The sequence below is a fragment of the Equus caballus genome, chromosome 6, assembly GCF_041296265.1.
Source record: "Equus caballus isolate H_3958 breed thoroughbred chromosome 6, TB-T2T, whole genome shotgun sequence".
Lineage (NCBI taxonomy): Eukaryota > Metazoa > Chordata > Mammalia > Perissodactyla > Equidae > Equus > Equus caballus.
The window spans coordinates 50,947,467-50,973,479 of NC_091689.1; the positions used below are offsets into that span (position 1 = coordinate 50,947,467).

General features: G+C 34.0%; 1 protein-coding gene across 1 annotated transcript; it reads left to right on the forward strand.

The window, feature by feature from the left end:
- The first annotated feature begins 518 nt into the window (after nt 1–518).
- LOC111773919 (C-type lectin domain family 9 member A-like) lies at nt 519–16,029 on the forward strand. The gene is made up of 8 exons (XM_023643117.2): nt 519–758; nt 2,410–2,481; nt 2,788–2,883; nt 3,674–3,769; nt 10,665–10,778; nt 11,686–11,837; nt 14,217–14,323; nt 14,700–16,029. The coding sequence occupies exons 2-8, from the start codon at nt 2,412–2,414 to the stop codon at nt 14,851–14,853; spliced, it is 789 nt and encodes a 262-aa protein (XP_023498885.1). The 5' UTR covers nt 519–758; nt 2,410–2,411; the 3' UTR covers nt 14,854–16,029.
- The last annotated feature ends 9,984 nt before the right edge of the window (nt 16,030–26,013 follow it).

Sequence of the window (26,013 nt, forward strand, 5' to 3'; positions counted from 1 at the left end):
AATCATCAAAGCCTGAGGTTTGGTTCCAGTATACTCTATATTTATGCTGGGATGAACTGGCAAACAAACTGTAAAAGGATAATGCTGTGGGAAAAAAAGTGTTTCGAAGAATACAGTAATTGAATTTAGATGTTTTTTAAAGCAAACAGGGATTGAGTGACTCTCAACCTAATAAACCTTAAGACCTTAAAACTTTATTATTCAAAATTTCCTTCAGATAAATGTGGGAATGATGGACAAATAGCATTCATGTATTTTCACTTACCTAATACTAGTGTAGTTTAGAAGATGGATTTAAGTATCTCATTAGTATAGCTTCTGTTTAGAACCCAAAACATTAGTGTCTGTTATATGGATTATATTTAGAATGTTAGTATTTAGTCGTGGTGGTCATAGTGGTGAAGATGGTCTTTTCTTTTTTTTTTTAATGTGCAATGTTTGGATTCTGTGCAAAATGGGCATGGCCCTTTAAATTATTTTGCCCAGTCATCTCCTCTGTTAAAAAATTACCTACCTCCACAGTAAAAGATGCAAACAATGAAGCCTGAAGCTGAACTATGAGCTGCTTTCTCACATCTTCACGAGTAGCTGACAAATACTGAGGCCTCTTGAATAACAAGAACAGATGAGATACAGAGCCCAGAAGAATCGAGTTGTGTTCCAGCTCACACACATCTATTCCATCTGCCTACTGAGACTTACTTCTTCTATTTGGACCAGACTCCATTGCCAACAGGAACTCTACTGAACTCACACAGGTATCACCAGCTATATCTTAGTTATCGCTCTCAGCCCATCTCATAGTTATTACTCAATTGGGTACAGAGCACAAAGAGTAAAGATTTTTAAAGACAGTCTTATAAATTTAATCTTGCAGGCAAATGAGCTGATGAATTCAGGTTTGAAAATCATTTTACAAGTTGAATTACCTCCTATAATTTTCAATGATTTACGATTGAATTTAATTGATAGTTTTACTAGGAATATTTCAATATATCTCTTTGATTAACCAATGAGGTAGTAGAGCAAAGGTTCACATCATTGAGGGCAGAATCTGAGTAATTAAATAATTATTTAATCAATGATTATTTTTTCTTGTCTCTATATTAATATCCCTATTTCACATACACATCTAGGCCTTGCTTATTTATGTCATATTCCTGATATATTCCAGACTGCATAAAGGATTTTTAAAGGCATCGTAATGTATTTCTGTACAATCATGTTATCTTTTTTAAAATTTATAAATAAATATTATGAACAAACAGAGGCAAGTATGTTTTTAATCACATTCTAAAAGATAGCAATGGAGCTTAATTCTCTGCGGAGATAAAAATATCTAAAAACTGTTTAACTTGATGATACACTAGCAAACTATTGAGATTAAGACCTTTTTATGTAATCAGAATTCTATTCAATATAAATTTCTTTGATTATAAAACTAACATTTAAAGTACCTGAAACAAATTAATTAACTTTTCAAAAGTTTTCAGGTAAAATTGGTTGCTTTTAACTTACGCCTTCAAATATTATGGGCATAACACAACACATCCCACAGGAGTACAATGAAGCCAATTTAAGGCCTAATTGCAGGGTATTCATTTTAAACAACATGTTGAAAGAGGTAGCAACAATCCCTTATAAGATTATGAGAAGCGAATTGTCTTTAGTGAAAAAAAAAGAAAAAAGAGTAAAGACAAATAGAAAAAATATCAGGAGAGCTCATGAAAGAGAAATTTTAGATAACCCATTATGTAACACTATTTATCTCTGCTGATTCACAAAATTTTTCCTGTCTTTTTCTGGATAAAGAAAAATTTTAAGTGTATTATAAATATTTCATAGATCATAGCATTGTTACCCTTTTAGAATTAAATACCACATTTGGAGAACTCCAGGTAGTAAGTGGAATGCTGATACCCAGCAACTAAAGAGAATGTTGATAACTGATAATTTCAACAATGGGAAAGAAAATGATCTGAGGCAAAACTATTTCCTGGAAGAAAATTGCAAAGCAAAATCATATATCAGTAGTTATTTGGCACGAAAAACTGATTTCAATAATATACTGAGAACTCAGAAAAGATAGAAGCTGAAAACTTAGTTTTGTTTTTTTTTGAGGAAGATTAGCCCTGAGCTAACATATGCAGCCAGTCCTCCTCTTTTTTGCTGAGGAAGACTGGCCCTGAGCTAATATCTGTGCCCATCTTCCTCTACTTTATATGTGGGATGCCTGTCACAGTAGGCTCAACAAGCAGTGTGTAGGTCCGCACCCGGGATCCAAACAGGTGAACCCTGGGCCACCAATACGGAACGTGTGAACTTAACCATTGTACCACTGGGCTGGCCCCTGAAAACTTAGTTTTTTTAAAAAAATTTTTAATTTGTGTGTCTTTTGAAATTTTTCAGAGATGAATGCAAAACATATAACATATGCAGAGGTGAAACATCATCCTTCCAAGAAGCAGATGCAAAAAGAAAGTGAGTAATTTTTTCCCAGTCCCTACTGAATCCCGATATTATTTTCTGCTCCTTGTCAAATAATTTCTCCAAAGAATTTCATTATAATTGGCAAATGAAACATTATAATTTATTTTCAAGATTTTGTCGTTTAAAATATTCGCCTGATGGACTTTACATAATAAGAATAAAACCATTACATAGATCTCCTTGATTTGGAAAATATCTTATTCTGCCAACTCTCTTTGTGCAAATTCATAACCTAAATGCTTTCTGATAAATGGTATGAACATGAAATGGTAACTGCATCTCTGTTTTAATCTCCAGAGATAAAAGAGCAGCTTATTTACTCAGAAGTGAAAACATGTACTTTGAACTCCAATCCGACAAAGATAACGAGAACTGAACCATCTAAAGCAAAAGGTAGAATTTATGCAAAGGACCTAGCTTCCCTGTCCTTCGTTTGCTGAGCCTATGTGTATGTGATTCAAGTAAAGTAAGATAAACGGAAAAGCAGTGTTGAAAATGAAATACCCATGTTTAGTATATTCCAGAGAATTAATGTAACTTGGGTGCTATATACATAGATTCATAACTGAGAAAGTCAAGCAGGAAAATTATTTCTTTTCAGTTTGTTTTTAAACAATTGTGAATCTCCTGATGTCACTATTTACTCATTCTATGAAGTATCAAGAAACATTATTTGATTAACATTATTTGATACATATTTGTGTTTATAATTTATTCTGTGCAATATCTGTGGCTATTCCCAATGTTGAAGAACAGTAGTGAGGCTCCAATGAGAATATTGTGGATGTTTATAGATGTATGCAAGCATACGATATTTACAAAATAATAGCTTTTGATTGTGGGTCAATAAAAGTGATTTATACAAATATATTTAGAAGTATATTCACATTTTTAAAACCAAATTCATATACCTAATATTCCACTTTGTATTCGTAACTCATTGAGATGAATAAGTGACTTCCCTAAGAGATACGTGGTAACAGAATAGAGAGCAGAACCTAGGCAGCTAACTCTCAGTTCACTGTTTCAAATCGGTCAGTATCCCTTTCAATTCATAATTTTAAATTTGAAGACATTCAAGAGTTAGAGTCTTGAATTTATGGGAAAGTCTCCCTCTAAATCCTGCTCTTTAATTTAGTCTTTTCTCTGCTGATCTTCTCATTCTCTCTTTCTCTCTGGGCAGGGTCTTCGGTTCCACTTGCCTGGTGTCTCACTGTAGTGATTCTTGGAATCTTTTGTGTTTGTCTTCTTTTAACAACTGGAGTCTTGGGATATAGGGGTAAGTTAAACAAGATCTGTGGCCTGAACCAAAGATCTTCTCCTTTAGGAATTGCTATTTTTATTGGTCTTCCTTTCCTACTACTTCCAGAGCTATGATCTCCAGTTCTACCCAGGAAACCCCTCCACCTTCACCATTAATGTAATCACTTCACCATTTACCAAGTTCCTCAAAAGCTTCCCATGTCTTCTTTACTTATAAAGCCTAATCATATTCAGGATATTTCCAGGAAAGTCTATATTTAAGGTTTTATTGATGGTAGATAATGCTATGTGATCGTTTTCTCTCTCCTCTGACACTGTCTTTCAATGAGCTGTCAAGTCCTTTTGGTTCTACCTTCAGACCTCCATTCTGCAGCTCAAATGTACTTTTTTAATTGTTTATTGTCATAAACGTCTAATATAAGCCCACAATACTCTTCTCCTGTACTATTACAGGAGTCTCTTAATTTATCCTAAAGTCAACAGACTTTAAAAATCCTATGAAATTGCCAAATAAACTTCTCAAATATATCTCTGATCATGCCATCAAAATACTGAGAAAGCATTAACGAATTTTCGTGCTCTACTGAATTATGTTAAAATTCCCCCACTTTCATATTTGAGTTCATGGATCATCATCTCATTTCGACCAAATAATTTTAAACTTTACTCCCTGTGTCCCAATCGGCTTCAATAATTTTAGATCAGGGGCCAGCCCGGTGGTGCAGCAGTTAAGTTTTCACCTTCCACTTTGGCCGTCCCGGGTTTGCCGGTTCGGATGCTAGTGCGGACATGGCACTGCTTGGCACACCATGCTGTGGTAGGTGTCCCACATATAAAGTAGAGGAACGTGAGCACAGATGTTAGCCAAGGGCTAGGATTCCTCAGCAAAAAGAAGAGGATTGGCAGCAGTTAGCTCAGGGCTAGTCATCCTCAAAAAAAATAATAATAATAATTCTAGATCATTTTCTGTTCCCTGCATTTTCTCTAAGTTTCTCTAGTCTAAAATGCTTGTTTATTCTGTTCCCTTCATCTGGACAGCCTTCCTCATCTAGCCTGTCCATGCCTATGGAAATTGTACCTATCCCTCAAGACCCATCTTATAGGACATGGATTATTTTTCTAAATCCACCGTGAGATATTTTCTAATTCCCTAACCAGATGTCAGTTCTCTCTTTCTAAAACCCACTCTATGAAGTTTTATTATTTTCATCCCCCAATTTTTTCCCCTAGATCATGGTTTCTAAATCTCAGCACTATTGCCACTTCAGTGGGATAATTGTTTTCTGGAGATGCTGTCCTGTGTGCTTCATAGGATATTTAGCAGCACCCCTACCCTCTGCTCGCTGGAGCATTGTCATTATATCCAAAATGTCTCCAGATATTGCCAATGTCCCCTGGAGGGTAAAATTGGCCCCAGTTGAGAGCTACTGCTCTAGATCATTTTCACTTCACGTTAGACACTGCAGGTGATTCAAAAATAAATTAGTACCTAACAAGTCTTGTATCAAAGGAAGTTACAGTCAGCTGCAGTCAGTTGAGTGTTTAGAGTTCTCTGTGTATATTTTTTAAAAGAACACCATCTCGTTTAATGACACAGCTGAGCCTTGGCTCCAAGCTTCTGGTTTGCAAACCAAACTCTTTGAATTGTGTGTGTATGTGTATGTATGTATGTATGTATGTTTGTATGTATGTGTGTATATATATATATATATATATCACCTTTATTGAAATATAATTCTCCTACCATAGAAAACGCTGATTCACAATGTAAAATTCAAAGGCTTCTAGTGTATTCAGCGTTGTACAACCATAACTATAATCAATAATAGAACATTTTCATTATCTCAAAGAGACACACCATACTCATCAGTGGTTGCTTCCCATTTCCCTCCAAATTTGCCAGCCTGAAACAACCACTCATCTATTTTCTGCCTTATAGATTTTCCTGTGCTGGACATTTCATAAAAATTGAATTATATAACGTATGGTCTTTTACTACTGGCTTCTTTCACTTAACATGACGTTTCAAGGTTTATTCCTGATGTAATATATCAGTACAGTATTCTTTTCTTATTGCCAAAAAATATTTCATTGTGTGGATATAATTAATCTATATATTAATCCCTTATCATATATATGATTTGCAAACATTTTCTCCCATCATTTGAGTTATCTTCTAACTCTCTTGATAGTAACCTTTGATGCACAAAAGTTTTTAATTTTGATGAAGTCCAATTTATCTATTTTTGCTTTGGTTGCTTGTGGTTTAGGTGTCATATGTAAGAAACAATTAACTAATCTGGGATCGCAAGAATTTATGCCTATGTTATCTTCTGAGAATTTTATAGATTTAGCTCTTACATTTGTATGTTTGATCCATTTTGAGTTAATTTTTCATATGTGATGAAATTTAAATATGGGGTATTTTTTCATTTACAGTCATGCATAGCTTAACAACAGCAATATGTTCTGAGAAATGTGCTGTTAGGCAATTTGATCACTGTGCGAACACCATTTGTGCATACTTACACAAACCTAGATGGTATAGCTTACTACACATGTAGGCCATATGGTACTAATCTTATGGGACCACCATTGTGTATGCAATCCATTGTTGATCAAAACATTGTTATGCTGTGCATGACTATATTGAGGTCTTTAATTTTTCTGCAATGTTTTTTAGTTTTTAGAGCATATGTTTTACTCTTGTTAAATTTATTCCTGAGTATTTTATTGTTTTTGCTGCTATTATAAATGGAATTTTTAAAATTCTAATTTCAGATTGTTTATTGCTTGTATATAGAAATACAGTTGATTTCTGCATTTGCCTCTTATACCATGCAAGCTTGAGGAATTTGTTCATTAGTTCAAGTAGGTTTTCAGTGGATTGCTTCAGATTTTCTACACACAATATCATGTCATCTATAAATATAGTTTTACTTCTATTTCTAATCTGGATAATTTTACATCATATTCTTGAATAATCTAACTAACTAGAACCTCAAGTGTGATGTTGAACAGAAGAGATGAAAGTGCACATCTTCATTTTGTTCCTGATCTTAGGAAGAAAGCATTCAGTCTTTCAAGAGAAGATACAGCCTTGGGCATGTGCACAGTCACCCAGAGATGACAATGATTTTAGCACGATTTTTTTTGGCTGTCTTTTTCCCTGATCTCTTTTAAGACATCTGCCTCAGTTGGTATCACACCCATGTGTTAGACCCTACTAATTGCTGGCTGATTGCTCATTTTTGACAGTGTCCTAGGGAATAAACTTGTCCACAGCCTAATCCAATTTCATACGCATCCTTTATCAAGGTAGTTTTTTAGGCAAATCTTTGACATTTGTACTGACCCCAAGAAGGCTTTTCTTAGCAATCTCTTTCCTTGGTTCTCTAGTAAACTGACTGACCTACATTTAGGATTATTGCTTTCACGGAGCTACACACCTCCTCTTAATTGCTTACCGGTCCCCTGCTCAATCTCCATTGTTTTCAGGAGCATCCTTAGGCTTGAACTCTCTGGTCAAATAAAGTCAGTTCCTTTGGGGAAAGATTTGGAGCTCTATATTCTTATGGCATTTTCCTTTTTCCCTGGAAAAAATCTGTGAGCTACTCTTGGGAACTGGGAGCAGGGCCAGTATCCCACTTCTCTGAGTAATACCCTTGCTTTATGAGCCAGGTCCTGGGTGGAGGGATGGGAACCTCTGGTCTTCTTGACTTGCCTCTTCTGGGCAGAAATCTTCTCCCAATAATGAACTGTGAAGAGAGCCAACCAACATTGCCATATTCTTGGTCTGCTTCAGCTGGGGGAGTATCTCTACTTTGTAAGTATGGACTGGCTGGAGGAAAGGAACCCCAATCTCATAGCCACATTTGTCTGGAATTTAGCCTGTGAGATATGGAGCTGAGAAGGATAAGAACTATCTGTGGCCTGTCCATCCAGGAGAGATACCATAGCCTCAGACTATGATATCTATGTAGAGATACTATAGACTGGAGGCTGGGCAGAGAAGGAGCCTATTCCTCCTGGCCACACTCACTGATAGTGGATCATCCATAATGCTGAGCTCAGGGGGGGAGAGGCGAACAGGTCATGGCTCAAGTGCCACAGATGCTCACTGTTCTTATCAAGATTTAGCATATTTTCCTGAATCAATGTTTCCTAATTTCGCATATGCCTGTAAGACGAGTTCCAAGGACTTTAAAAGGTTGATTTTTTTATAATGGTTGTTTTATCAGTTGTGGTTATTTTTCTGAGGAGCAGTTCCACTGAGCTTATCATGCCACCATTCTGGAAGGGGCACTCTGCTTTGTGTATTTTTAATATGCTCTTTAGAAGTTAAAATCTGTATTTTCCCTAGCCACAACACTTTTCATGATATCTTACACATAATGGATGCTTATTTAACATTTTCTGGATTGAAATATATTTTGCAGCTCTCAGTCTTACATCTGACATGTTACATCAACTCTGAGACAAGTGGTTCTGCAGTATTTGTGTGAGATTCATTCGGATCTTACCTCAAAGAGAGAAGAAGGCAAAGAACAACCTTAGGACTACTCAAGTTCTATAATCAGAGTGCCTCAAGGCACTGTCATAATTCCAGCCTATTATTCCCCATTAATTAGTGCATACATAAAAGAATTTCCATGTAATATATTTTTTCTTTTTTTTTCTCTTCAGGCTTGAAGAGGATGAACTTCATGCCAATATTAGTTTTTATTTAATTTTTTTAAACACTGTAATTTATTAAATAGATTATAGTTCTATCTGTTTAAAAAATGTGGTGCATTCAGCCTTAAATTGAAGAGCTTAGGAGATAGATTGATGTAATTTATTTTCTAATAGTTACAGGTTACTTGTAATTCATTATGGTAAAAAATAGCTTAATTTGTGGTCATGATAGAAATTTTTTCTTTAAGTCAAAAAAGAGTTGATGTAAAATATTGCCTAAATAATTATATGAAATGAGGGAGGGCAAGTATAGGAAAAATTATCATATGGTACATAAAAGACTGGAATTTACAAAGCAGTGCTTAGTAAGAGTTTAAGTTTTAAAAGGGGCTTTCTTTAATTTTAAAAATGATTTATATACTTGTTAAAATATATGTATTTCTTCTTAAAAATAAGTAATATATTACATATAAGCCATGAACTATTCTCTTTAAAGGACACGTTCTGATAAATGTGATATTAACTTAAAGATATAAGCATTCATCATCAACATTTTAAGGGACCCTAATAGAAAATTATTTTCTTGTAATAATAAAAAAAACTGGGAGATACATGGCTAATCACAATAAAAAATTCATCGAAAAAATTAATAAATTAAGATATTTTTATCATGTATCTAGGAACAACATTCTATGTTATTGCAAATATTACATAATTCATATAGTAAAGTATTAAGAACAATTTGTGTCACATTGTAAGCACTCAAATACTGCTTTTACCATTTTATAATCAAAACACAAAAACAATAAAAACTAAACCTACTAACCATTTATGGAAATTTTTATAATAGACTTCTGCAGAAGAATAGTAACATTTCTCATAGGTAGATTAATAATTGAACCATTCAGAAAATGTTTATCATACAAAAAATAAGACTACTATTTACCTAAGGAAGAAATGTAAATGGATAACTGGGAAGAACTATGGATATTTATGGAGAAATAAATGATGATTTTATGCCTGATTAGCTGTGAGAGGTAAGGGAGAAGGATAAATCAAATTTTAAATCCAAATTTTGGGGTCCTCTTATGTAGATTGTGGTGGCTTAAATGAAAAGATAGAAAAATCCAATGAATATTATACTGTTTTATAAAAAAACATTGAGCTGTATAAAATCTTTTGAGTTTGAAGTGACTGTTAATATCCAAGTATATAGCCAGCAATGTTGTAGCTGTAGGATTGCAGCATAGACAAGATCTCAGGAAAGGAATTGTGCCTCTGAATTATTCTTCATGATTCCAGTATCTTTGCACTTCTCTTCATGCTCTGCCTAGCAATGAAGTGATGTTTAGAGTCTGATCATTTGGCTTTACTGTTGAGTAGCTTTGGAAAGCTGAACAATCTCCATATCAATGCTTCTTTAAGGATAACAAGTTTTGGGTAGTGAAGCAGACTTTATAACGGTTAAGCCCATTACAATCACTAGCAGAATGTTGAATATTACTGATATTTCTCATGTGTATTGGTGTGGAAACTAAAAATGTGGAGACTGCAGGCCTTATCTTGAAATTCAAATACTTTAGCAAATATGTAAGGTTTTTTAAATTACATTAATTTTGTTTTCATTTACAGCCTTATCTCCCTAACATCCATTTTACACAACCTAACTTCTGGATATACTGACTAACTTTGGACTATGCTAATATGTCATGGGCTCTCTATTTTACTATTTTGGAAAACTGGTTGCAGAAATCTAGAATTTTACTGTCTGTTCTTTTTACTTTCCTACCTCTTTCTCATCCATAAACAAAAAGTAAATTTAAGATCAACACTACTATGTGAAATCTTGCTGACTCGTCACACTATTCCAGAACTTACATTAAATAGGTTTACCCTCTTCTGAGTTCTAATAGTGACTCTCGATTACCATTGTTATATCACTCGTCATGTAATACTCTAATTCCATACTCTCCACATTACAATGAGTGAGTTTCTTGAGGACAGAAGCCTTCCAGTTTTCACTGATGTATCATCAAGATCTAGGAAAATGTCTTGTCATTAATTAATGTATTTTCAACAAGTGTGGAAATCGTATGCAGAAAAAGATGCTTAAAAAGCACCAGAATAAAAATGGTTCCTACTCCTCAACAGTAACTGATGTATTGTAAGTTAAAATACTGCCTTTCATTCAGTTCCATGTTACGTTTTCCTCAAGTTAATACTGTAGAGTAAAGTTTTCCAGGGTCGTCAGACGGACCTACCAAAGAATACTCCATGGGACAATGTAACACAAGAAGACAATTCCACATTTAAAAACACGGCAGTCAAAGAGGAACCTCTTAACAGAGGTATGCAGATATGGATTGAAGACTGAGACCAATTTACCTCTTCTCTGTTTCCCTCTATCTCCACATATCCTGCTCAAATTGCTTTTTTCTAATAGACTAATCACGGAGTCCTACATTTTTTCTTACTTAATTAAAAAAAAACTCAGACTTTCTCAGAGGTTAGATATTTCTGTATGTGTGGTTATATCCTTTTATATCACCATTTCTCAAAACGATACTTTTTCTCAAAAACCCCAGATCTCCTTTATCATATTCTCTAATCATTATTATACCCGTTAGTATGAGTTTGTAAATAAGGTATTAACTTAAGATCTGCTTTATAACTATAGATTTTACTCAATCTGGAGAATACTAAGAAGCTGCTTCCCATTGTGAAGTCTTTTTAATAGAGATTGCAGGGGCCGCCCCATGGCTGAGCAATTGCGTTCGCCTCTTCTGCTGTGGTGGCCCAGGGTTTCGCTGCTTGGGATCCTGGGCGCGGAAATGGCACTGCTCGCCAGGTCACATCGGGGCAGCGTCCCACATGCCAAAACTAGAAGGACCTGCAACTAAGATATACAACTATGTGTCGGGGGGGAGGGTTGGGAAGATAAAGCAGAAAAAAAAAAGGAAGATTGGCAACAGTTGTTAGCTCAGGTACCAATCTTAAAAAAAAAAAAAAAATAGAGGTTGTGAGGGCATGTATCAATCTTGTTAGAAATTTTTAATAATATTGTGCATAGATTTGGAGAGATATAAATCTGACCCTCTTCGCAGATCAAGGGTCTTTTCAGAAACCACAAAGGAAGCCCATCAGTCTCGTAAAGTAAATGAGAAGAACTATGCAGGATTCATCAATCTCAGTCCCACAGCATTGCTCTCAGGATACGCACTGAGTGGTCTGTGGGGAATGTCTTTTGTTTTCAAGGAAGTGAAAGTAGCACATGTGAAACTAAATGGTCATGTTGTGGAAAGAAATGTTATCATTTTTCACATGATTTGAAGAACTTCGAAGAGAGTAAGAAGGTTTGCAAGAAAATGGACTCCACTCTTCTTAAGATAGAAGATGAGAAAGAGCTGGTGATGTATATTTTCTGGTTTCCGTCTCACCCCATATTTGTCTAGTTGTTAGCTAAATCTTAATGCTTAACAATATTTGAGTGTTTGGGCATATTTGCAGTTGTAAGTTGACACAGATCCAAAGAGTGGTTATGTTAAAGTGAGAAATACTGGTAGAAATGAAATTAGAATTTTACTTAGTTCATCTAATCCAGCCACAATTAGAATTTCTGCAGTATAGCAAATGTAAAGTCAAACATAAAGCAATTAGAAAAAAATTATCATGAAAATATATCATAGTTTGTCCAGGAAAATTATGTATCTTATATGGAGAATTTATAGAAACAGCTTCAGCATCTCTGAGTAAAGTTATTATGCCTCTAAACAAAATCAGGAAATACAACATTACCACTGAGCTTGAAATAAGAGGAAAAATTCTCTGAATTTAAAATTGAAGATCAATTAATTCCAATTTATATTTACTTTTAACTCATACTAGCTTCCAAAGAAAACTGAACTAAATATTTCATAATCCTTACCGTTATGTCATGCTTTGAATATAGAAATAATTTACTGCTATTCCTGCAAAAAATTAATATATCCTAACATTTCAGGTTAACGGTAATCTTTTAACATCCTCTCAAAGATAGATTAATAGACATTAAGAATCACTCAGTTTTCTGTACTAGTTCAATTATCCATTTACTTTGCTTTCTAGGAAACCAGGAAATAGCTATTAAAAAAATATGAACTTGAAAACCATGAAGAAAACTAAGCAAAATTTAAATCCAGAAAGAAGATATTTGTAGAGCCTGAATTAACCTCCTTTTTATTCCAATAGAAAATTGCATGTATGGTAATGGCTGGTGATCATGTTGCAATATACACAAATACTGAATCATTATGTTGTACATTAGAAACTAATATAATCTTATATGTAAATTATATCTCAGTTAAAAAAAGGAAATTGCAATTGTTGTTGATAGGATAAATTTATTAAAAATCCTATTTTGTTTACAGACAAGGTAAAGATCTTATATGAAAATATATCTAAAAGTAGCCAGATATGGGTGCAAATGTAAAATCTGTCTCTGCTCAAAGTAAATCAATATTCACATTTTAATGAGAAAATCCTTTATAATCTCCATAGATAAGAACTATATGATTTATATGGATAGTTATGAGATTTTTCTGGAATATTGACGTAACTATACTCATACCAATCAGAATTATAATAGAAACATAAGAAAAGAGATGAGAGGTGTAAGCCCATTGAACTGTTAGCTTCTCCTATGAGTGTCTGTACCTTAACTTGTTTACCCTCAGCCTTTTCATAGACTAATAGAATTTCAGAATAACATTATAAAAGATGTCATATTCAATAATCCTTTTATTGATTGATTCACTGATAATGCAGCTTTTGACATAAAAAATCTTAACCTGGGGTCTATGGATAAACAGAGGGACCAGGAATGAATTTCAGAGTCTACAAGTCCTAATCTTTCCTACAGGATTATTTTCATTAAGAAATAAAGCCATCTATGAAAACTCTGAGTTTGAATGCCAACTTTAATTTTTAGATGCATACATGTATTTTTTTTCTGGGTAGAGAGTCTAAGCTTTCATAATCTACTCAAAGGAGTAGGCAATAAAAAGAAAATTAAAACTAAAGGTGAAAATTAAAGCAAAATAGGGAAAAATAGAATCTACAGTCAGAAAAACTTCGATTTAACTCCCTTTCACATGTTATTTTGTGTGGCTAAACCAACTAGAGCATCAGTTTCCTCACGTGGAAAAGGTGGAGAGTAGGTAATAGAACTGGCTATATTTTCTTTCCAATATATTTGGGAAGATCAAGTGAGGCAATATATGTTTATATGCTTTGCAAAAATTAAAGTACAAGATGAATATCAGTTAGTTCGATACTTATCAAGAAATTTCTAGCCAGCTATTTAAACACCTCATCTGATGGGCAAGGACTACTTACTCAGGATGCCCACTTCACAAGAAATAAACACAGCACTTGTGGAAAAAAAATATATAAAGCAACATTAGTATAAATCTCATAGCTATCACACCTGGACCCCAAAGCATAAATCAGGCTCTGCTTAGAACTCATCTTTGAGCTACAGACAGGTTGTGAAAGGAAATTAAGAGATTTCAGTCCTAAATGTAAATAGCTAAACTAAGAGAGTGTTATTTTGTCTCATTTATGCCTCCGTATTTACTAAAATATCAATAACCGTGATCCTATTACTTTTTAATTTAAATAGAATCAGGATGAAGTTGATCTTTATACTTTGTGTTATTCACAATAATAAAAATAACCTTAATGAGGTTATTAGTTCATTTTAGAAACCTAAGACGATTTTTACTCAGAGTATGTTCCTTTTATTACAGCATTTCATTCAAAGTCAGCTGTCCTATTTCTCTTGGATTGGACTGTCCCGTAAAGGAACCAGGAGCTCTTGGACATGGGAGGATAACTCACCACCTTTGCTCAATGTGTAAGTCTCAAGAATAGACACTAATAAGCTCTATAACCACAGATACTTGTTTATATTCCTGAAGGTATATAGGAAAAAAATGTGCACATACGTATATAGGATATATATGTACACACACACACACACACGCGCGCGCACACACACACATCCAAAGGACTTCAGTCCAGAAAATGAGTACATGGAGAGGGGGAGGCTTTTTGACTTCATGCCTATATTCCTCATACGGTATGCTTTAGGAAAGCCTAGGGCACCAAAGGATAGTTTCTATAAGGAAAGAAAAAATATACCACCTTGACTTTGGACCGATACCTCTTATTATGTCTGCATTAGTAAATGTATATTTTACATCATTTATATGTTTTTATTTTATGTTAAGTGATTGGAATGAATCAAAGAATGGAAACTGTGGCAGTCTAACAGCAACAAGGATGGCTGCTTCTGACTGTTCCAGATTCATGTACTATATTTGTGAGAAGAAAATGGCTCATCTTGCTACCTATCGAGAACAACAAAACAAAAGACAAATATGATAATTTTTCTTCATAAAAGCCCACACCTTTGGAAGTTCTGGAGTTTCTCTCTCATTTCAGAATATCTTCACTGTTTCTATAGGCTGTATGTATTTGTAGTCTCTGACTGAGATGAGGCTTGGATGTTGGGCGCATCAGAATGAGGTACCTCAGACCTACCATTTCTGCTCCTTTCACATGACTACTGCCAAATCACAACAGACATGAGCACTGGTTGGTTAAGAGAGTATCAGTGCTTCCTATGAGCAGTAGGAAGCAGAGTTCTGTATATATTCTTTCTGCAACTCACACAGATTTAGTAAGTATTCCTGCAAACTTCAGTCACTATCATGCACATTTGTGGTCAAAATTAATGCCGACAGTAATTAAAGTCATTATTATGTAGGAAATGTGTATATATTTCTGCTTAATTTCTTACTTTTTAGGAGGACAATATTGTATGACAAAGAGAATAGTATCTTGAATCAGATCTGATTTTAAGACCTGCGCCACAACTAATAGCTACGTGCTCTCTGGCAAGTCCAAACTTCTGAGTTTTCATATCAGTAGGTAAAGTATCAAACTGCTCTGCAGTGGCTGTACCATTTTGCATTAAATCAGCAGTGTATGCAAGTTTCTTCCAACATTTAATATTGTCAGTCTTTAAAACCATTTTAATAAAGGTATAGTGTACTTGATTTTAACTTGCAGTTCCCTTATAAATCAATGATGTTTACCATCTTTCCATGTGGTTTTTTTGTCAACCATAAGTCTCCTATGATAGGGTAGCCGCTCCTGACGCAGGCAGGGTTCATAATCACTGGAAAAGGCTTGCCAACAAACTGTGACCCAGAGGTGAGAAGGCCAGTTAGCCAATGACGGGTAAGACCTCCAGGGGGAGGCAACCTAAGCGAGGCATTGGTCGGCCAGGGGCACAGATGATATCGGGAGCAGGAGGGGCCGTTGCCTAGGAGGACTTGCATGCTCCGAGATAAAATATACGAGCACAGCAATAACATGATAATATCAAAACAGAGGCCAAGGGAGGGCTCCTCGAGAAATCACTAAGAATTCTTGGCATTCGCTAATTACATTGTCCAGAACACCTGTGTATGTTTAACAGTTGTAAGCTATGTATATATTGAAACGCTGGTTATAATAAACTAAGAGTGGCCATCAGCCCTCTCTGCATCTGTCCTGATGTGTACATTGGATTGCGACACCGACAGATAGAGCATGGATTCAAATATTTTGCCTATTTTTATTGGGTTGTTTACTGATTATTGAGTTATGAGAGTTGTTTCTATATTCTGGGTACCAGTATTTAATCAGACATATGTTTTATAAATATTGTCTTCCAGTCTTTCATTCTGAGCTTTCATTTTCTTAACATTGTACTTAGAAGAAGATTTTAGAAGTTTAGAAGAGAGTTTCATAATTTGATAAAGTGTAATTAATCAATTTTTTCATTCATGATTTATGTTTTTTGTGTCCTAAGAAAACTTTAATTAACAGGAGCTTGAAAGTTTTTCTCATACACATTCTTCTTGAAGCTTTAAGTTTACATTGAATTCTATACTCCATTTCAAGTTAATTTTTGTATATGGTGCAAAGTATTGGTGCTCCTTTTTTTTAATTTTGGCACATTAATATATAAGTATTCCAGCTCCACTGTTTGGAAACACTATTCTTCTATGGAAATATTGTGGCACTTTTGTTAAAAATCAATTGATCACTTATGTGTGGATTTATTTCTAAATACACTATCCTGTTCCATTGATCCAAGTATCTATCTTCATTTATCTTGATGATTGTGACTGTATGGTAAGTATTGAAGTTAATGTCAGTTTTCCTACCTTGTCTTTTCTCAAAATTGTTTTGACTGTTTTTTGCTAAAAAACATTTCACTTAAAGGCCATATTTTGATTGTAATTCCCTTCCCCAGTAAAAGGAACTGAGGCTATTTGGAGAAATGGTTGATTCTAAGACAGGGATAGTAAATAAACAAGATGGACATGGAGCGTTTTGTAATGCTAGAAGGTAGGGAAGTGCTTAAAATAACGGGGATATGTCAAAGGGATACAGGAGCCAGGTAAAAGTATTCCCAATGGCCAAAGTTGGAAAACTTTGAGCAACAGAAGAAATAAAGCAGCATTGGATTATAAACTAAAGCATAAAATAAATATCCATGAGTCCATAATGGTGTAGAATATATGAGACAATTCTCCCATGCAGAAGAATTCTAAATAAATTATGTAGATACTACTGCCTCAAGGCTGTGGGATACTAACTCCTGTCTCCTTGAGTGTGTACTTAATCACCTGGAAGGGGAAAAAAAGAATAACTTTACAGTGGAAAATCTGACTAACACTACCTCAGTGATCAAAGTTAACATCAACAGTGATGTCATATTCCTAGCATGTACTCTTGATATGATGTGAGAAAAATGGCACTCTACCTCTATGGTCTTCCTCCCAAAAACTTGTAACCATAGTCTACTCATGAGAAAAATATCAAACAATCTCAATTGAGGGATATTCTAAAAAGTGCCTAGCTAGTACTTCTCAAAATCATCAAGATATCAAAAACAAGGAAGGTCTGTAACAGCCAGGGAGCCTAAGATAACATGACAATCCTCCCTCTGTATGGACAACCCCATCTTAAAGTTGATGTGTATCCTTGTCCATGATTTTACATTTGACTACATGTTGACAACTTTTATATTTTATATGACTACATATATACTACTCTATCTTGATATGTGCATGACATAATTATGAATAAACAATACAGAATGGAAGTATACCCGAACGACATTGATTATTATGCATGATCCACACTGCTATTTTATTCAGCATTATGTTTTCCAGTTTCTACCCATTGATGCAAGTGGATCTAGACTTCATTTCAACCTCAGTCCAGAATTCTATTGTGTGAAATATATTACAGCTCATTCATTTATTCCATTGTTCTCAGATATCTCAAGTGTTTTTTTATCTTTCTCTGCCAATAATGCTGCAATAAGCATTTCCGTGTCAATAAGTGCCACTGATTATTCATATCAGTAGACTTTATTTTTTTTTGACATTCACGTTGCCTTTTTCTTATTTTATTGAAGAGCTTAGTTAAAATTATGATAAAATTATCCTTTTATTGTAATTTTCTTATATATAATGCAAATACCTTCAATTCTTTAGGCTGTTGGGGTTTTTTTACTTTTTGTTTTGAAATAATGGTAGACTCACAGGAACTTGCAAAAACAGTACAGAGAGATCCCGTATATCCTACACCCAGATTTCCACATAGGTAGCATCTTCTATAACTTTTTACATATTTGCACAACAACATATAAAAAAATACTACAGTATAAAACCCGGGAAATTGACATTGGTGCAATCAACACACCTTATTCATATTTCACCACTTCTGTTTCTTTGTCCGTTTAATTTTTAATTGTAGTAAAATACATGTAATATAAAATTCATTATCTTAACTACTTTTAAGTATATAGTTCCATACTGTTAAGCATATTCACTTTGTTGTGCAACCAAACTCCAGAATTTTGTCTTGCAAAACTGAAACTCTATACCCATTAAACAACAATTCCCCATTTTCTCCTCCCCACAACTCCTGGCAACCACCATTCTACTTTCTTTCTCTCTGAATTTGACTACTTGAGATACCACATGTAAGTGGAATCATATAGGATTTGTTTGTTTGTGGCTAGCTTATTTCACTTATAATATCCTCGAGTTTCATCCATGTTGTTGAATGTGTCAGAATTTACTTCCTGTTTAATGCTGGATAATATTTCATTGTATGTGGACACTACACTTTGCCTACCCCTTCACCAGTAGATGAACATCTGTGTTGCCTCTACCTTTTGGCTAATGTGAACAGTGCTGCTATGAACACAGCATACGAACATCTCTTCAAGGTACCGCTTTTGATTCTTTGGGATACATAGTAGGGAAAAGCTGTACTATACAGTTAGTTCTATTTTATTATTTTGAGGAACTACTACACTGTTTGCCACAGCAGCTGCACCATTCCACGTTTACCAGCAGTGCACAATGGTTCCAACTTCTCCACATCCTTGCCAGCATGCATTATTTTCTGGGTTTTTTGTTTGTTTTCCTTTTTCAGGTTTTATTGAGATATAATTGATATACAGCACTGTATAAGTTTAAAGTGTACAGAATAATGATTTGATTTCCACATGTTGTGAAATGATTGCTATAATAAGTTTGGTTAACATCAATCATCTCATATAGATACAAAAAAACATTGTTGTGCAGATGCAACTTTCTTTACTCTGTGAAAATGGCAAGAGTGAAATTATAAGAAACTGACAAACTATTTTCCAAAGTGGCTGTACCGTTTTAGATTTCCACAGCAATATATGAGTGGTACAGTTGCCTTTGATCCTAGTCAGTATTTGCTATTGTCACTATGTTTTATTTTAGCCATTCTAATAAGTACTTGGTGATACCCCATTGTGGGTTTAACTTGCATTTTCCTAATAGGTAATGGTATTGAATATCTTTTCAGATGTGTACTTTCCATCCATGTATCCTATTCGGTGAAACATTTGTTTATGGGTTTAGTTCATTTTCTAATTTGGCTGTTTCTTTATGGATGAGTTTTGAGACTTCCTTATGTATTCCAGATAAAAATTCTTCATTCATCTTCAATTTTCAAAGATTTTTTTACCAGTGAATGCCTTGACTTTTCATCATCTTAATAGCATCTTTTGTAGAATAAGAGTTTTTAATTTTGATGAAGTGCAATTTATTGATTTTTTTCTTTATATCATCTTGATTTTGGTGTCATATCGAAGGCCTTTTTGAATGTCTCTATTTACCAGAGATTTTCTCCTCTATTTCTAAAAGCTTAATCATTTCAGTTTTCCATTTAAATCTGTGGTAAATGTAAACATTAAATTTGAGTTCTTTTTTGTGGAAGGTATGACGTTTAGGTCAAGGTTCACATTTTTGCCCGTGGATGTCCAAATTGCTCCAGCACCACTTATTGAAAAGGCTATTCTTCCTCCGTTAAATCATCTTTTCTGGGTTTGTCAAAAATCAGTTGGCTGTTCTTGTATGGGCTTATTTCTGGGTTTTCTATCCTATTCTGTTGATTACTGTATCTAAATACCACAATGTCTTGATTACTGTAGCTCGCTTATAAGTTTTAAATCAAGTAGAATATTTCCTCCCACTTTATCCTTTTTTAAAAATTGTTTTGGCTATTCAAGTTGCTTTTCCTTTTCATATAAATTTCATAACAGCTGTGTATATTTACAAAAATATTGCTGGGATTTTGATGGGAATTGTTTTAAAGATATACATAAATTTGGAGAGAATTTACCTATTTACTATGTTAAATTTTCCCATTCATGAACATGGTATTTACGCTTACTTAGATCATCTTTGGTTTCTTTCATTAACTCTTATAGTCTTTAGCATGTAAGTGCTGTGTATGGTTGTGTTAGATTTATAACTATGTATTCCTTTTTTTAATAGTTGTAAACTATATCAAATGTTTAATTTGTTTCTACATGTTATGGCAAGTATTAAGAAATATAAGTAATTTTTATGCTAATATTGTATGTATACTTTGACTTTGATGAACTCAGTTCCAAAAGGTTATTTCTGTTTTCAGTTATTAGGCATTTTCTATGTAGATAATCTTGTCTCTGCACATAGGGGCAATGTTATTTCTTCTTTTTCAAACTATACACTTTTTATGCACTTTCTTACCTTTTGTTCTGGCTGAACTTTGCAGTAGTATTTTGAAGAAGAGTGATGAGAGCTGACATCTTCACCTTTTTTTCCTGATATTTTTAAGGCATAAATTTTCAGTATTTCACATCAAATATAATGTCAGCTATATGCTTTTGTAGATGTTTTTATTCAGTTAAAAACATCTATGAGTTTTTGCTTCATGAATTTGAAAGGGCCCTTTTGGGTACATATATATTGAGAAATTGTATTTCGTCTTGATGGATTGACCTCTTTATCATGATGTAGTATCCCTTTTTATCCTTGTTGTTATTCCTTGACCTGACTTCAGTATCTTGTATTAACATGCCCCCTTCATATTTGTTTTGAATATGATTTGCATAATCTACCCTATTTCAATTCTTTATTTTTGGCTTATCAATGGCTTTATGTTTAAATTGAGGTTTTTTTAGAGTGCTTATAATTGGATCTCCCTTTTTTTCACCAATATGAGCATCTCTATCTTTTACTTGGGATGTTTAACATTTAATGTGAAGGCTGATATAGTTAGATTAGAATCTACCTTTTTGCTATTTGTTTTCAATTTGTTCTGTCTGTTCTTTGTTTCTTTTCTCCTATTTTTATGCCAGCTTTGGATTGAGTATTTTTTATAGAGACATTTCATCTCTTTTTTTCAGTAGTTTTCATGGGTCATAAAATATGCATCTTTAACATATGATAGTCTGCCTTCAAATAATATTATAGTACTTCAATATTCGCTAAGAACTTTATAAATTTATACTTCCAACTCTTTCCTCCCATCTTTTCTGCTATTGTTGTCATTTAGTTTTATCTGCATATGTTATAAATCCAGCAATACATTTTACTATTTTCACTTTATATAGTTATATTTAAGTGTAATTTTAAAAAAGAAAAATATTTTCTATTAATCATTTTGTCACTTTTGAAAAGTATTTCATTGTGTTCGTTTAAATTTCTCTTTGCTAATATTTTATTTCTGCTTAAAAATCTTTCCTTGACATTTCTTCTATTTTAGGTCTGAAGACAATAAATTTTGTCAGCTTTTCTTTTCCTGAAAAATCTGTATTTTTCCCCTTCATTTTCACTGTGTATAACATTCTTGGTTTATAGCTGTTTTCCTTTTATGCTTTAAAATTGTCTATGAATTATCTTCATGTTTCCATTATTTTTAAAGAGAAATTTGCTATAATTCTTTTTTCTTCTTCTACATATAATGAATCTCCCCGCCCGCCCCCGGCCCGGATGTCTTCAATGCATTCTCTTTTTCTTTAACAGTTTGAATATTATATGCCTGTATTTTTGCATATTTATAATGCTTCAGTTCTCTGTGATTCTTCAGTCCTTCATTTGACATCTCTTTTGAAATGTCCTCCGCCATTATAGCTTCAGATACACCTTCTGTCCATTCCTTCATTCTTTACCTTCTCTGATTTCAGTTATACTTGTGTTAGACTTTTTGATGCAGTGCCAAAGCTTTTGAATGGTCTGCTCCTTTTTCTAAGTCTTTACTCTTCTTTCTCATTCAGTTTGGATAGCTTATTTTAACTGTCCTCATGTCTACTGATTTTTTTCTTCAGCTTTGTTAAGTCTACTGATGAGTTTATTGGAGGAATTTCTCATCCCTGATGCCTTGTTTTTATCTTTAGCTTTGCCATTTAATTATTTCTTATAGTTTCCATTTCTCATTATGTTGTCTATATTTTCCACTAGTTTCCTTAACATATCAGTTTAGTTAAAGTTTTTTTTTTTTTTTTTTTTTTTTTTTTTTTTAACATTTCCAACTTCTGGGTCATCTCTGAGTCTATTCTGTGGACACAGTTTTTTTCTTCACAATGGGTTTTCCTTCTTGCTTGTTTAGGTATCTCATTTTTTAAAATAAATCCTGGATATCTTTTTAAGCAGAAAGAGAGATAAATATTATTTATACCTGGTAATGGATACATACCCTCTCAGGCAGTTAGTGTGGGTGATTAAGTCACTCTAGTCAGAAGTTGACTTGGTTTGGGGCTTTGTTTTTCTACACTTCAGTTCATAACAGAATTCAAATTCCTCTAAATATTGTCTCGGTTTTTCTTGAGGTTGGCCTGCCAGGAGGTAATATTTGTGCTCCACTCTCAGCTTTTATGATCCCTGTATGCCTGCACCACAGAGACAACTTTTCTCTAATTTCTTGACCCTACTCCAGCAGCAGAATGCTGTTGCTTGTTACTTGGTTCTTGCTAAGCTAATGTAGGGGGCAGGGGTGGTTCCCTATACCACTGTCCAGACACAGTCCTATATATCATCTATTTGCCTATTCTTGGAGGTGGGAATTTATCAGTATTCCTTCCTCTCTTCTTTGTATCAGACTGACAAAGTCATCCTTATATTTGTGGCAGGTCTTGTGGAAGCTGGAGCATGTAGAATAGAAATGTGTTGCTCAGTCTGGGCACTGGTGAAAACTCAGTCAATCTTTAGAGCTCTGAAGTTTTATTCTTCATCAAGAACTTGATATGGGCCCAGTGAGAGCAAAAATCCTTAGCCTAGAAACTTATGTAAAAAATTGATTCCAGTAGGTGAGCATCTTAGGGATCCTAAAGAGACAACCATGAAACCATCAAGTAGGGATGCCTCCTTTATCTAGGTGGTGGGCCCCTAAAAAAGAATTCCCATTGAAAATCAACTTACACAAAAAGAAGAGATCTCATGAAAGAGAATTTGTATTGTAGATAAAATTACAAACAAAAATTATTTAGTTTGTAGGACATTTCCACGCTTTAATAGTGAATAATAGTTTAAAAAATATTAGCAAGTCATCAAATTTTAAACTGGTAAACAAGCATAAGGTTATATCAGCTCCCCAAAAACTGACAAAAAACAACATAGTGAATGTGACTTAGGGGTATATGTGAAATTTAAATTTAAAGTAATTAAAATTAAATATATTTTAAAATTCAGTTAGTAATGGTAGGCGCATTTCAAGTGCTCAATATCCAGAAGTGTCCATTGACCATCATATGGTACTGCACAAATGAAAGTATTTCCCTCATCACTAGGAATTTCTATTTGACAGTGTTACATAATATTCAAATTTGAAAATAAGATAAAAAGTTTTAAAGTCAGGATAACATCTTCCGTCCTATCAGCAATGTATAAGCAACCCTACTGCTGTTCAGCCTCTCTGACATTTCCTAATATCACACTCCATATTGTGCCAATTGAATGATTAAAAATATCTTACTATGATACTAATTTTCATTTCCTTGATCAAACTGACCTCAACATGGCCTGATGAATGGCACCATGTCTGCCCCCAGGATCTAAACCAGTGAAACCCTGGGCCACTGAAGCAGAGCCCGCCAATTTAACCACTGGGTGAAGGCGCTGGCCCCTTACAAGATCTTGATTAATCTTTTGTTGGTTACATTTTGTCTACTTATCATTTGTTTTTTCACTTTTTAATGACAGTTTTGGATAATCATACAGAGTTAACTTTAATATAGTTTAATTCTTTTTGATTTATGATTAATGCTTTATCATCTTGTTTAATAAATTTCTACCTATCATAAGGTCAGGGTGATTTCCCTAATTTTTTTATTCTAAATGTTTTCAAGTTTTTGTTTTGACATTTATCTTTTTAATTCCATTGAGGTGGATTATATTTTTCTGGTATGTTATGAGGCATGTATTTAGTAACAAATTTTTCCATATGGATAACAATTTTTGCAACACAGTTTATTGAATAGAAAAAGATAATTCTGTCTCATTTGTCTTATTCAAATTTCCATAAATGCATGGGTATTGCCAAAGTTAAACTTCCAGGACAACACTCAGCAAGAACACCCTATGATATATTCCCTAGATAATTTATGAAAAACTGTTGATGAAAGCACCACAGTGGCAAGAAGATAGACTTTCAACAATGGTGCTGGAACAATTGTATAGCTATATGTAAATAAAAAACCCAAAAAACAGAAGCAGGACTTGATCCATACTTTGCACCTTATACAAAAATTAACTTAAAATTGAACATACACTTAACTGTATAATCTAAAACTACAAAATTCTAAAATAAAACGTGAGAATATCTTTGTGACATTCGAATAAGCACTAATTTCTTAGCTATGATAACAGAAGGACAATCCATAAAATAATAAATGGAAAAATTGGACTTCATCAAAATTTAAAACAATTCTTCAAAACACTGTTAAAGGAATGAAAAGAAAGCCAAAGATGGGGAAAAAAATCTTTTTAAAATATGTATCTGAGAAAAAGACTTGTATCCTGAAGAATAACTTGCAAACTCAACAATAAGAAAACAAACTACCCAATAAAAAATAATCATCAAAGATTTGGATAGACATTTCACACAAAAAATATATATATGAATGACAAGGTAGGACCTGAAAAAGTCTCAATCTCATTGTCAATAGAGAACTTCAAGTTAAAATCACAATGCCATGCCATTTATAGAAGAAAGGCTAAAATTGAAAACCTGATCATAACAACTGTTGGCAAGGATGTGTTGGAACTGGAACTCTCATACACTACCAGTGAGGATGTAAGATGGCACAAACTACTTTATAAAAGTTAGGCAGTTTATATAAAGTCAAACATAAAACTACTAGATGATTCAACTATTCCACTTAGCATTTAGCCCAGAGAAAAGGAAATATGTGTCCATACCAAAGAAATGTACACTGTCATAAGAGCTTTATTCATAATAGCCCCAAACTGGAAATAACTCAAATGTCCATGGTGGTTTGCAAAGTGGCCTCTTATACATGGAGGGCAAGGAGAGACCAAGGAAAGAGGGAGATCGCTTCAGATTCGTAGGTAGCAGGTTTAATAATTGTGGGAACTTACATACAAGGATTATCTTGGGGAGCTGCAAGACAAGTAGATCTTTGTACCTGTCCACCAGAAATCTTAAAAGTTTATATAGAGGCCCTAGCTTAGTTCAGCCACATATTCTTTCCAGATGGTCTCAAAAACACATTGCTCTCTCCAGGCTGTGTACCTGAAAATGGCTCCCACTGTGGGAACTCAGGGCAGAATGTATATTCCAAGGACAAGGGAGGGGATGAGGAGTCTCTGATTGCCAGTACAGCTCACAAGTCAACTGGAAGTCATATTCTCTTGATGACCCTTTCCAATAGCCTATCAGCAGATATACAGAAGAATAAATGGTGGTATATCTATAAAATGGAACATTACTCAGCAATAAAAAGGAATGGACTATTGATATATAACAACATTGATGAATATCAAAATAATGATGCTGAGTGAAAGAAGTCAGAAAGAAAGAGTGCATACTATATAATTCTACTTATATAAATTTCTAGAAAATGCAAACCAATCTAAAGTGACAGAAAGCAGATCAATGGTTATTTGGAGATGGCAGTGAGAACGAGGTGTGGAAGTAAGAGATTATAAA

What these genes read in the sequence shown, in the direction of transcription:
- LOC111773919 (XM_023643117.2), top strand. Translation starts at nt 2,412, where the DNA reads ATGAATGCAAAACATATAACATATGCAGAGGTGAAACATCATCCTTCC. An exon ending in GAAGCAGATGCAAAAAGAAA is followed by an intron (nt 2,482 to 2,787) that starts GTGAGTAATTTT and finishes TTTAATCTCCAG; the next exon opens with AGATAAAAGAGCAGCTTATT. An exon ending in TGAACCATCTAAAGCAAAAG is followed by an intron (nt 2,884 to 3,673) that starts GTAGAATTTATG and finishes CTCTCTGGGCAG; the next exon opens with GGTCTTCGGTTCCACTTGCC.